At 39.8% G+C, this 13,469-nt stretch overlaps 1 protein-coding gene across 1 annotated transcript in view; it reads right to left on the bottom strand.

The window, feature by feature from the left end:
* Nucleotides 1–13,469, bottom strand: part of GLDC (glycine decarboxylase) — a 95,957-nt gene that overhangs the window by 76,788 nt on the left and 5,700 nt on the right. Inside the window, exon 3 of the mRNA XM_032308311.1 lies at nt 387–522. Within this exon, the coding sequence (XP_032164202.1) occupies nt 387–522 (136 nt within the window). The remainder of the gene's footprint in view (nt 1–386; nt 523–13,469) is intronic.

Genomic DNA, 13,469 nt, shown 5'->3' with positions numbered 1-13,469 from the left:
AGTGATTAGGCCAATAAATCTGGCTCCTCTAATGATGGGACATGAGCTACTTCATCCAGGACAAAGCACTCTGATGAACCAGAACTGCTTTGCTATTCAAAAGCAGAAAAAGATACAAAGGTGCTGTGCTTCTCATCTACCCAGGCTAACCTCTGCCCTAGCCTAGACAAATGCTTTGTGCCTCAGAATTGCAGGTGTGGACTTGAGGCAGCAGATGAGGGCGGTGTGTATTGATGGCCAACACAACGTCAACTCCTCACAGACTCAAACACACAAAAGCCAGCTTGTGTGGGGAAATGGGGAAAAAACAAGCTTGTGTGGGGAAATGGGGAAATTCATGCAGATCAAAACACAGTACTCCTGTTTTCAATCTAGTAATACATTACCATCCTGTATTCTCCAGTAAATTCCGCAAAATCGTCTGTGGCACGGAGCAGTTGTAATAGCCCATGCCCATATACGATCTCCAGATCTTGTTTTTGCTGGAAATGGCATGCAGAGTTGTAAGGATTTCATTTTCACCTGATTAGAAAAAAGAGAGAAATATTATAAACAGAAAAACATCTCAAAAGAGAACTCTAACTATAGTGTAAGAACTTTGTTTTCTTTGAATATATATATGAAAACAGTTATATGAAAAATATAAGAATCAATTGCACAACAATACTACGTAGTGCATGCAGAAATTTAAAAAAAAATCCCAAAACAGCACTCAATTACCCCTCCAGTTTGGTTCCCCATAACTTTTTTTTGGCTCTTCTTTTTTTGGCTTTGTTAGACTTCCCAATTTTAATATCTGCCACATTCTGAGTTTCTACTGTTCCCTTTACATTTCTATGGTATTTTCACTTTCTACTTTCTTGGGACACCTGGGTGGCTCAGTTGGTTAAGTGCTGGACTCTTGATTTCAGCTCAGGTCATGATGTCAGAGTTGTGAGATTGAGCCCAGTGCTGAGCTCTCTGCTCAGCATAGCATCTGTTTGTCCCTTTGCCTCCCCGACTCTCGTTTCCTCCCCACCCCCAACTAAATAAATAAAATATTTTTTAAAACCTCGCCTTTCTCAGGGGAGCCCTCCTATACTGTTGGTGGGAATGTAAGCTGGTGCGTGCACTCTGAAAAACAGTATGGAGGTACCTCAAAAAGTTGAAAATAGAGCTACCCTATGACCCAGTGATTGCACTACTGGGTATTTACCCTAAAGATACAAATGCAGTGAACCAAAGGGGCATGTGCACCCCAATGTTTATAGCCGCAATGTCCGCAATAGCCAAACTACTGAGAACCTAGATGTCCATCCACAGATGAATGGATAAAGAAGGTGTAGTGTGTATACATATATATATACAAAATGTATATAAAAGTATCAGTTACACACACACACACACACACACACAAAGGAATATTACACAGCCACCAAATAAATGAAACCTTGTCATTTCCAACAATATAGATGGAATTAGGGTATTATGCTAAGTGAAGTAAGTCAGTCAGAGAAAGATACTTGTATGATCTCACTGATATGAGGAATTTGAGAAACAAGACAGAGTATCATAGAGGAAGAGAGGGAAACTGAAAAAGATGAAATCAGAGAGGGAGATAAACCATAAGAGACTGAATCTCAGGAAACAAACTGAGGGTTGCTGGAGTGGAAGACGGTGGGAGGGATGGGGGTGGGTGATGTACATTAGGGAGGGTATATGCTATGGTGAGTGCTGTGGATTGTGTAAGACTGATGAATCACAGACCTGTACCCTTGGAAACAAATAATATATTATATGTTAAAATTTTTTTTAAAAAGTAAATTCTGCTTTCTCTTAGTAAAATACTGTTTTCCTTTTTAAACTGCCTTTATAATACCAATATTGATATGTCTTAAATAACGCATGATCTATTATTTTCTCTAAAGCTCCTCTACTAACTCTTATGTTTTTTCCTTTGCGTCACTTACAAAAAGTGACTACTTATAAAAAGCCCTTCACCCAGAAGTGTAAAGTAACAGCTGTAATAGAAGATGCAATTTTAACCAGCATTCCCATTAGGACACTTCGATAATTAAGAAAGAATTATAAAAGTTCTTGGATGCAGGTGAGACCCTATTTGGAGTCATTCATATAGTAACAACAAAATCTAACCTCTGAGCATTACTCTTTGCCAGGAGTCATACCAAATGCTTTTCTTGCACCTGAGGAATCTGAGGCATGTATAGGATCACTTGCCCAAGGCTACATGGCTTTAAATTGAATGGTTACAACCCGGTCTGCCTGACTCCAGATTCTACACTCCCCCCACCAGGCCCAGTACAAACCAGCTTCAGGCACAGCACTTATACTAAAAGATAGTTTATAGATACAAATGACGTTACATGGTTCTTTTTCTGCCCTTCTGCCTATAGATACATCACTGCAGTGAAAATTTAACTACTTGGGCAAATATATGGTTCCTCTAAGATTTTCTCAGGGATTCATTCACTTAAATTTTATAATTGTCTGATTTTATTGTTACTATGTCAGAGAAAAATCTATATACAGCAGTCTCTAAAATGGCAAACTAGATAAGAGGATGCTTCACTTTATTTTAATCCAACTGAACTCTGTGACTATTGCTCTCATTAATCCTTCTTTATCCTTAATGAAAACACTTTTATCCTCCATCCCACCCTCCCACTCCACATGCTTTCACAAAAAGTAAATTCACAAGAGATGTGTCATTTTGCCAGATTGGGTTAAGGAAAGAGAAGACAGTTTTCTAGGTATCAGTTTCATGAGTAAGTATCATCCAACTGCCTTATGATAGACAATTTTACCTTTTTCCATTGAAAGTTTAGGAAATGTAAGTGAAAATTCAATAAACCAGTATCTGAGGAGTTATGCAAGTGCAGCATCCTTAGAAGCAGTCATGCAAGAAATCCACTCACTTCCCAAAGCTTTCTTATGAGAGGGTGATTGAGAACCCATTACGAGTTGGGATTGACTAGCAGTGCCTGGTAGGCACACAATTCAGCAAGGCCAGCTTTAATTCAATTGCACAATTCTGTGCAAGAAGGACAGGCCCCTGTTCTGTATGATGTCATGAGGACAAAAGGTCTACCTCCCAAATGAAAATGGTCTGTGAAGGGCTGTATCTGTCAAATCAAGGGTTTAACCTTTAGGTGGGGGCACCTGGGTGGCTCAGCCATTAAGTCTGCCTTTGCTCAGGTCATGATCCCAGAGTCCAGGGATCCCAGCCCCCATTGGGCTCCCTGCTTGGCGGGAAGCCTGCTTTTCCATTTCCCACTCCCTCTGCTTGTGTTACCCTCTCTCACTGTGTCTCTGTCAAATAAATAAATTAATTAATTTTAAAAAAAAGAGTTTAACCTTTAGGAATAATAGAGTAATGAATAATATCTTTTTTATGTTACAGAAAGATAATTACTGATATGGTGGCTAGGTCAGAGGGGAGACCCTAGAAACATGGAGATATTGAAGAAGCTAGTACATTAGTCCAGAAGGGAGATGGGCAGAAGAGTGCCATGAATTGAACTGTGTTCTCTAAAAAGATATGTTAAAGTTCTAACCCCTGGTGAACATGATATTATTTGGAAATACTGTTTTAACAACGTAATCAAGTTAAGATGAACTCATGTTATTTTAGGGTTGGTCCTAATTCAAGTGACTGTTCTCCTTATAAGAAAAGGGAAATTTGGATGCAGAGCTACACATATGAGGAAAACGCCATGTGAGGACAGAAGCATTATAGGATCAACAAGCCTTGCTTCTCAAGCTTGACTTTTTCTTATTTACCTTCTTTTGGAATAAAGTGAGTTAAACAAATGAGCAGACATCTGTACACCAAGGTAATGGACACTCCTGAGTCATCAAGAGTAGGGTAGGTTCTTGGCCATGCTTCTGAAATGCTTCCCATTTTACTCCAGAGCAAACCCCACAGCCGTGCACACTCTTCTCACTCTTCCATCCAATCTGACAAAAACAGCTTCCTCCTGTAAACAGGCCCAATTCCAGTAACTGTCTTTCTTATGAATGGCTTTGAAACTGACCAGGGGGAAAGGAGACAGAAAGAGAAAGGGAGTGTCCATTAAGAAACACTTGGGGAAAAAAAAAAAAAGAAAGAAAGAAACACTTGGAACAATGTGTCACTCTCCAAGTTCCTGCCTCTAGTCAGTCACTGTGCATTATTGTGCATCCCCAGTCACAAAAGTCCTCCAGTAGTCCTTCAGGAATTCAAGCAATATGTTCTTTTCTTATGGAATAAATGCCCATTTCTGACCTTGTTTATTCCTCTGCTTCTGAGCATTGCATAATGCCCTGGTTCTAATGTACCAAGAACAGAGTTCAGTGACCTCGGCACCACTCTCTAAGAATCCGCAGGTGGATCTCCATACTGTTCCTCTTCACAGAATTCCGAATGAACGCTTTCTCCTTACGTAATTCTAAAAGAGACTTTCCAATAGCAACTCCCTTGTCACCAGCACCTAAAATAACAAGGGGGGCTTTGTACTGACCACTGCACCAAACAAATACTTCCTAACAGGATCAAGCCAATTAGGTATTAAATACTCCATGCACTATACACCCAGGTCTTAATTTTCCATGTATGTGAATTTTGACCAGAATTGGAAAAAAATATTATTAGAATAGACAGGCAGGCTGTAATGGTCGATGTTCCTTCTATACTGAAACACACATGCATACACACATTGTTCCCCCACACTTAAGTCGTTATCCCTAACACATAACACTATGATTACTTTTTGTGTCAATTGTATGAAAAAATGTACCCATGCTTTGTTTTTGTTTCTTGGCAATCTTAAAATCTTAGGTCAAAGTTTCCAAGGAGAGAAAATAAAGGATTCTGCCATTTACATTAAAAAAAGAATAAATACATATGCATATGCTACATAGTAACAGAATATCTTGGGAATGATTCTCAAGAAACTGATAGGAGGAGACTGAAGGAGTCTTGCTTTTTCCTACACATGTTTCTGTGTTTTTAAATTTTGGACAATATGCCTATGTTATTCAAAAATTTAAAAATTCAATTAAAATGTTATGTGCAGAACAAAATCCTCCTTGTTAAATATATGAGTGCAGACACCTTTCAGTCCCCACAGTGGCCAAAGGTCCACAGGGCATTTTCCGGGAAGTCCAGCAGCAACCAGCACAGAACAGCCACTCAACCAATGTCAGAGCCTCCCTCCCACTCCCTGCCCTTCGTGTACTTGGCAAGATACTCAGAAAAGGTCTCCAAGGAAATCATCAGGACTGAAAACCAACACAATCATATTTGAATTTGCCCAGAAAGACTTTTTTCTGCCAGAGGCTGAAGGGGAAAGCTGGGGCCAGAATGTTAGGACAGAGACTGCCTTAGCATATTTTTCTTGCCAACCTGCAGATCCTTGACTTCAAAGCTGCTTAGAAAACCATGGGGTGGGGTCAAGGGTCTCAATCAAGATAAACAGACCATGAATGACAGCCCTTGTCAGGCCATTTTCTGATTTTCTGAGTTGAACCTGGAATTTGGTACAAATTCCATCGTAATGTGCAGCCTTTCTGTATCATCACCTCATCATTTGTAGCACCCCACTCCTCCCCCATAACCTCCTGACTTAAACTCACTTACCAAATCCATACTACTCCCTCTTATGTGTTAAATTTCCTCCCCCAACAAAGAACAGTTTCACAAACAAAAATGTGAAACAGTTTCACATTTTTGTGAAAAAAATGTTTCACAAACATTGACCATTACAGCCTGCCTGTCTATTCTATTACCATCACTCTGTGAATCAGAGAATTTCTCCATTCCAGAAAGGTAAACCAATCTGTAAGCTCTGTGTCATGTAGAATAAGGACACTGCAACTCTTCAAATTGAACATTCTTTGATACTCACAGAAGGGAACCTGTCAAGACATGCTTGGGACAGGACCATGCAGGCCTGACTGAGGCTCTGATCCACCCGGCCCTAATCCTGCCAGATTCTTTCCCATCTTATTGCTCAGTTAATTAACATCCCACTGCACCCAGCCCTTCATTACCCCAGGGGTTAAAGCCCTCCAGCAGGCACCTCCAAAGCCAAAAGGAGCTGAGGCAGGTCCAACCTGTGTTTGTGATGATTCCTTGGCCCCTTGTCTCCATAGGAGTGAGCAGTCCCTACAGCCTTTCCCATTCACCCAAAATCAGGTTCGAGATCTTAATACTAACTGTAAGAAGACAAGAACATCCCACAGTGGGGATGTGGGGACAAGAGGCACCATTTCTGTCACTTTCTCCTTGGTCTTGGATCACACTGCTTTCTGTGGGATGCCTCCTCTACCACCTCTCTTCATCTAATATACGAACATTTTTAAAAGAAATTTACAGAGAAACTGCAATTCACATCTACCTGGTATACCTGTTTACCTATATAATCAGGCCAAATGGTGAGTTTGAAATGAGAATCAGGGTGAAGTCCTGGAGTATTTGTTTTTCCTCTTTGCTGCCCTGTGGGGACACTGTTATAGCCAGCAGAGCAAAAACAATTAGGGAAGGATATGTTCTAGGAGTCCAACTCAAACAATCTAACATGCTTGCAAGAAAGAGATACTTTTTTATAGACCAAAGAAATAGGCAGAAGGAGAAAGTTATAGTCCAACCCAGAATCTTACCCACCAAATTATAATCTCTTTGTGAGCAGGGGCATAGCAGTTGCTAGGCACATAGCAGGTGCTCAGAAAATACAGATGAATTAAGGCATTGCAATGAAAACTTGCCTAAATTCCCACATATAGCTAGCTCAAATATTCACCATAATCACCCATCACAAAATCTCATGATGACAAAGCAATACACAGACTGTTTTCACGTTTAGTTCAACTGCATTCCTAAAAGTATGGGCTTCAGAGAAACATTTATGGATGGAAAACTGCAGCTATTAAGTTCTGTGAAACAACACTGTGTATTAATTAATGCAATTAATTTCAGAATCTTAGAAACTGTATTTCCTCATTGTTTAATCAGTATGCTGATGATGTGGGCATTGCAAAAATACCTTTTTTTTTTTTTGTAAAAATACCAGGTTTCTTACTACTTGGATGCTCACAATAGCTATTCTGAACCTTAACCCACTTTTCTTTAACATCCAGTCTCATGTTTTCCGTCTCTCACTCAAATCATCAGACAGGCAACCCTTCAACTCTTCTTACTTCAGAGTGTCCTCACATCCTCAGGTGGACTTTATTCCTTCTTCTGTCTAAGAAAAGTCCAGAATATGCCAGTGGGGTCCACAACCCCTGACTGAAAATTTATCCTCCAGCCTCTTTAATTACTTCACTTCAGACAGCTCTGCCTCCTTTTACATGCTCTGTTTCCCAACATCCTGACTTCTGTTTTGCTCCATCCCAGGACATCTCACTCCCCATGAATTTGTTTAGAATACTCACTAAATCTGGAACCCCATCTCTCATCTCTATTTTGAGTTCTAGACGCATTAATTCCAACTATTGCTTCAACATTTCCAAATGCATGTTCCATGAATACCTAAAACAATTCTGCTCAAACATTCATGATCTCTCCTTCCTCCAGGACCCTCTGCTTCTCTGTTTCCTGTTGATGACATTACCATCACCTCCAGACACTCAGCCTAGAAACTAACAGCCCACCTGTTGCCCCTCTGGATCAACACCATGTTTATACTAAAACCATAATCCCCATAGGCTGCTCACAGCCAGATACTAAGAACATCAAGAGAACCATGCAGATCCATTCTTGCACGACGTAGGTGACTTTGGCTCAACGACTCCCATTTGGACCAATCAAAACTTTCTTAGATCTGTGCTTGCAGCCTAAGATTTTCCTAGCCATTCCTCCCCTTCTATCTCTCTCCCTTTCCACCAGGGTCAGAACTTCAAAGCAGTGTAAAGACCCCCGCCTTCTCCTGTTTCCACTTCCAATAAATTTCTTGCATATCTAAGGTCATCCTGGTGAGTACATTTTGGTGGACCTGAACTAATGCACATTTCAAATATCATCTCTAAACTCTCCAACAATCTCTCAGCTCCTTCCATATCTTAGTTATTATAAATAATGCTACAATAAACATAGGGGTGCATATCTTTTTGAATTAGTGTTTTCATTTTCTTTGGTTAAATACCCAGTAGTGGAATTATTGGATCATACGGTATCTCTTTTTAAACTTCTTCTGGAACCTCCATACTGTTTTCCACAGTGGCTGTACCAATTTTACATTCCCACCGACAAGGTACAAGTGATCCTTTTTCTACATCTTTTTTTTTTTTTTTAAAGATTTTTATTTATTTATTTGACAGAGAGAGATCACAAGTAGGCAGAGAGGCAGGCAGAGAGAGGAGGAAGCAGGCTCCCTGCTGAGCAGTGAGCCCAATGCGGGGCTCGATCCCAGGACCCTGAGATCATGACCCAAGCCGAAGGCAGAGGCTTAACCCACTGAGCCACCCAGGCGCCCCCTTTTTCTACATCTCTGCCAACATTTGTTATTTCTTGTTTTTATTTTAGCCATTTCAATGGGTATAAAGTGATATTTCATTGTGGTTTTGATTTGTGCTTCCCTGATGATTAGTGATGTTGATTATCTTTTCATGTATCCATTAGCCATTTGCGTATCTTCTTTGGAAAAATATCTATTCATGTCCTCTGCCAATTTTCAAATCAGATTGTTTTTTTAGTGTTGAGTTGTGTAAGTTCTTTATATATTTTGGATATATCATGCTAAGTGAAAGTCAGACTGAGAAAGACAGACTCCATATGATTCCACTCATAGGTGGAATCTAAAAAACAAAACAAACGAAAAATAAAATCAGAACTATAAATATAGCAAATTTGATTGATCATTGCCAGAGGGGAGGAAGGGTGGGGAAATGGGCATGATGGGTGAAGGGGAGTGGGAAATACAGGCTTCCAGTTGTGGAATGAATAAGCCATGAGAATAAAAGGCACAGCACAAGGAAAACAGTCAATGATATAATAAGAGCATTCTATGGTGACAGATGGTAGCTACCCTTGTGGTCAGCACAGAAAAGGCATAAACTTGTCAAATCACCGTATTTTACATCTGAAACTAATGTAACATTGTGTTCCAACTGTATTCAAGCATAAAAATTTTTTTAAGTGAAAGTTAATTCCCTTTCTTTTGAACTCAGGCCGGACTTAATGAGTCACTCTAATCAATAGAAAGTGGTGTTAAGTGATGCTAAAAGAATTCCACAGCTAGGTCATAAAAAGGGTAGCTTCTGCCTGGCTTTCTTTCCCTCTCTTGAATCACTGGCTCTGGGGGAATCCAGCTGCAGCTGAAGGAGACCCAGGTGAGGAGGCTGTTGTGATTGAGCCACCTGGAAGTGGCTCCTCCAGGCCCAGATGAGCATCCACCAATGTGACCACAATATTACAAAAGACTCTGGGCCAGAACCATCCCGCTTGGATGGCTGCTCCTGGATTCCTGACCCACAGAAACGGTGAGGATTAGAAATGTTCACGGTTGTTTTAAGTCACAGAATTTTGCAGTTAATTTCTAATAGATAAAATAGCTTCCTCCCCCCCACAAGAAAAGTCAGTTTTTAAATTAATATTAAAGAACTAATTTCATTTATATAAAATGTATTTGAGGGGCGCCTGGGTGGCTCAGTGGGTTAAAGCCTCTGCCTTCGGCTCAGGTCATGATCCCAGGGTCCTGGGATGGAGCCCCGCATTGGGCTCTCTGCTTTGTAGGGAGCCTGCTTCCTCCTCTGTCTCTGCCTGCATCTCTGCCTACTTGTGATCTCTGTCTGTCAAATAAATAAATAAAATCTAAAAATAAATAAATATATAAAATGTAATTGATGATACTGGATAAATTCCATGATCCTTTGGAATCAAGATGGAGAGGGAAAAAGTTGTTTTTACATTTTATGTTCTTTGTCCCCATCACATGACCTATTTTATTTGTTCACTATGTTTACATGTTTGTATCCTCTATATGTCAAGAAAGAAAGAAGTCTGAAACATTTTATTTATTATTTCATAAAGATTTATTTAAAATCTCAAAGATTTACTTACTTATTTAAAAGAAAGACAGAGAGAGAGACAGCAAGAGCAGAAAGAGAGGGAGAAAAAATCTCAAGCAGACTCCACACCAAGCACAGAGCCCAATGTGGGGCTCAATCTTACAACCCTGAGATCATGACCTCAGCTAAAATAAAGAGTCAGACACTTAACTGAGACACCCCAAAACACTTTAATGCTAAAAATGATAACTTATAAAGACTGAGATACCAAGTTTGAATTCTAACTTTAAAAAGAAGGGAAAAAATGATTATTTTAGGGTGCCATCTTTTTTTTTTTTTTTAAGATTTTATTTATTTATTTGACACAGAGAGAGATCACAAGTAGGCAGAGAGGCAGGCAGAGAGGGGGAAGCAGGCTCCCCACTGAGTAGAGAGCCCGATGCGGGGCTCGATTCCAGGACCCTGGGATAATGACCTGAGCCAAAGGCAGAAGCTTTAACCCACTGAGCCACCCAGGCACCCCAAGGGTGCATCTTTTAAGATTATTGTTTTCCTTTCTCCACTTCTATCGGGATATGCCTCCACCATTTAACTGAAATATCACTGTGGTATAGTAAAAAATATATTAAAAATATACTATATATATATATATACTCATATATATATATATAAAATATATAAAAATATACTATATATATATATGGTCTTTGGAATTTGAATAGTAGTATTCTTTTGTCATTCATAAGAAGCCCTTTGAAGGGAGCATTCTTTCTCTTTCAAATAAATAATTTTTTTAAAGCCCTTCTGATCACACCTGGTCTTATGCTAATGAAGTGATTTAGAGTGGTGCCCTACAAAGCCTCAGGATGGGCCTGGCTAGAAAGACCAAGAAAAACCTAATTAGAGGGTTGGAACTTTGTTGGCCTCACCCCACAGACCTCTGGGAAAGAGACAGATTGGGGATGGGAAAATACAGATTACGCTCTATAAAAACTCTTGAACAACAAGATTTGATGACCTTCTGGGATGGCTAATGCATCCACATGCCAGGAGGGTGGTGAACCCCAAGTCCCACAGGGAAAGAAGCTCCTGTGCTCAAAACCCTTATGGGCCTCACCCTATGTACCTCTTCATCTGGTGATTCACCTGTATCTTTTATAACATCCTTTAAAATAAACTGAGAAACATGGAAATGTTTCTGAGCTCTGTGAGCTGTGCTCTAGCAAATTAATCAGACTCATGGAGGGGGTTGTGGAAACCTCCAAAATATAGCTTATCGGTCAGAAGTACAGGTGCACTTGGGATTGGCATCTAAAGAGGGGACAGTTTCATGGAACCAAGCCCTTACCCTGTAGGATCTGATGCTATCTCCAGGTAGACAGTGTCAGAATTGAGTTAAATTTGTAGAACACCTGGTTGAAGAATTGCTTTGTTGATTGAACTGAACATACACCAGAATCCCCAAATGACTGACAGTGTAAGTATTATAAGATTCCATCAATGATGAGATTCCAACAATACTAAAATACTTCCCTAATTGTGCTTGTCCTGTTGCATTTGTCTTTTCTTTTTCTGTGAAGATACTACCTTTATTTCTTTTCATTTTTTTCCTTATATACACACCAAAAAAACCCAGTCAATTAAAGATAATTGCTTTTGCTTCTAACTCTACGTTGTTTCAAAAACCCTATTTGTCTCCCAACTTCACATTTCTGAGCACTCAGCATTTTATCCATAGTTCTTATAGCACCTGGGACTTTTTAACTTTCTGACATAAGCTTCTTGAGGATGGTGATTATGTTTATTCACCTATTTTTCCTCACAGTGCTTTGCATATACTAGATGGTCAATGAACTTTTAGCAATTCAGGCAATAGACCAACTGTACAAGATATCACTCAGATTAGCAGCTGTCTGCCTAAAAAGAATTAATGACAAAAATCTAAGGACAAGACAGATTCTATTGTGAGACTGAATACACAAACAGACAATGGCTAGACCATATTATTACCATGTAATTTTCACCCACAACTTCCAGGAGCCTGCTCAAGAAACCAACACTTTTTCTAAAACACCAGAAGCCAGCCTGCTTAAGTTAGACTTGCAGTATGCCAAACTGCTATCTTCAGTGACAATCCAGCACAATAACTTATATAGTAGTTGGACCAAAATTATTGGCCAGGACTGTCAATTAGACAGCTTGCTTAAGTTTGGTCTTGGCTTCCAATACAGGACCAATGATACAAAGCCAAATATGCATCCTTTTTTAAAAAAAGATTCTATTTACTTATTTGACAGACAGAGATCACAAGTAGGCAGAGAGGCAGGCAGGGCAGGGGGGTGAGAGGAGCAGGCTCCCTACTGAGCATAGAGCCCGATGTGGGATTCGATCCCAGGACCCTGAGATCATGACCTGAGCAGAAGGCAGAGGCTTAACCCACTGAGCCACCCAGGTGCCCCCAAATATGCATCCTTAACCAATCACACAGGATCCCCTGTTTCTACTTACCTCCCCCACATCTTCTGCATGCCAATAGCCCTTGACATGGGCATTTCTGAAGTCCTTCCTTTATTTCACTATAAGGCTTTCTCATTCCTCTGCCAAAACAAAAGTCTGACTCCCTTCATACAACAAGTTCAGAATAAATAGTCTTAACTTTTCTCATTTGGTTGGTTTTCATTTATTTTCATATTAAGGAAAACATATAAGGAAAATCCAATGGTATTATCCTAAAGACAAAATAATTCATATTAAGCCAGAAACCTGGTCAGGAATAAGCCAAGGGAGAGCCTTGTAACAAACTTAGAAGAATCTACATGCAAAACCCAATGATAGTTATCATTCAGCTGAAAGACACTTGACATCCACAGTCTGGGGAACAGCTGTTTTGTTTAGGTGTACTTGGGGTCAGTGCAGGAGAATGCCCAACACAACTCACGTGACACAGTCACCACCTGCAGCTACATTACACAACATCCCCTTTATTAACCATTTATTAAACATCACTCTAAACGATGTGGCTTAGAACATTAAGTTCATCAGAAGTCTCATTGTGACAGCTCAGCTGCTTGGTTCTGGCTGCATAGTTTGAACATTAGAGGAGTTAGTTTCTCCTCTCTCTTTCTAGGCATTCTCATAATAAGCAATGTGCAATTTTCTGTAAACTTTAAACCCTGCAGCTTCTGTGAAGTTATGAGCTAATTCAATCTGGTTAACTTGAGATGACTTCACTGAAAATACTACACCGTAAGGCATACCATAGCTAAAAGTGACTGGGCTGGTTCATAAATTACTTCTAAATTTGGTAGTAATCACAAAAATAAATATATAGTTATTGTAGAAAATCTAGGAAAAGGTAATAAAAAAGAAAGCTAAAATCATGCAACATGGCCCATCCAGGGAAATAAGTGCTCCCGTTGGTAACTTTTTTCTCTTTCTTATTGTGTGTATGTGGGTGAGAGTGGATTCACTTGAATAGGATG

This window comes from Mustela erminea, chromosome 12 (genome assembly GCF_009829155.1).
Source record: "Mustela erminea isolate mMusErm1 chromosome 12, mMusErm1.Pri, whole genome shotgun sequence".
NCBI classification, from domain to species: Eukaryota; Metazoa; Chordata; class Mammalia; order Carnivora; family Mustelidae; genus Mustela; species Mustela erminea.
This window is presented reverse-complemented; position numbering and strand designations above follow the sequence as displayed.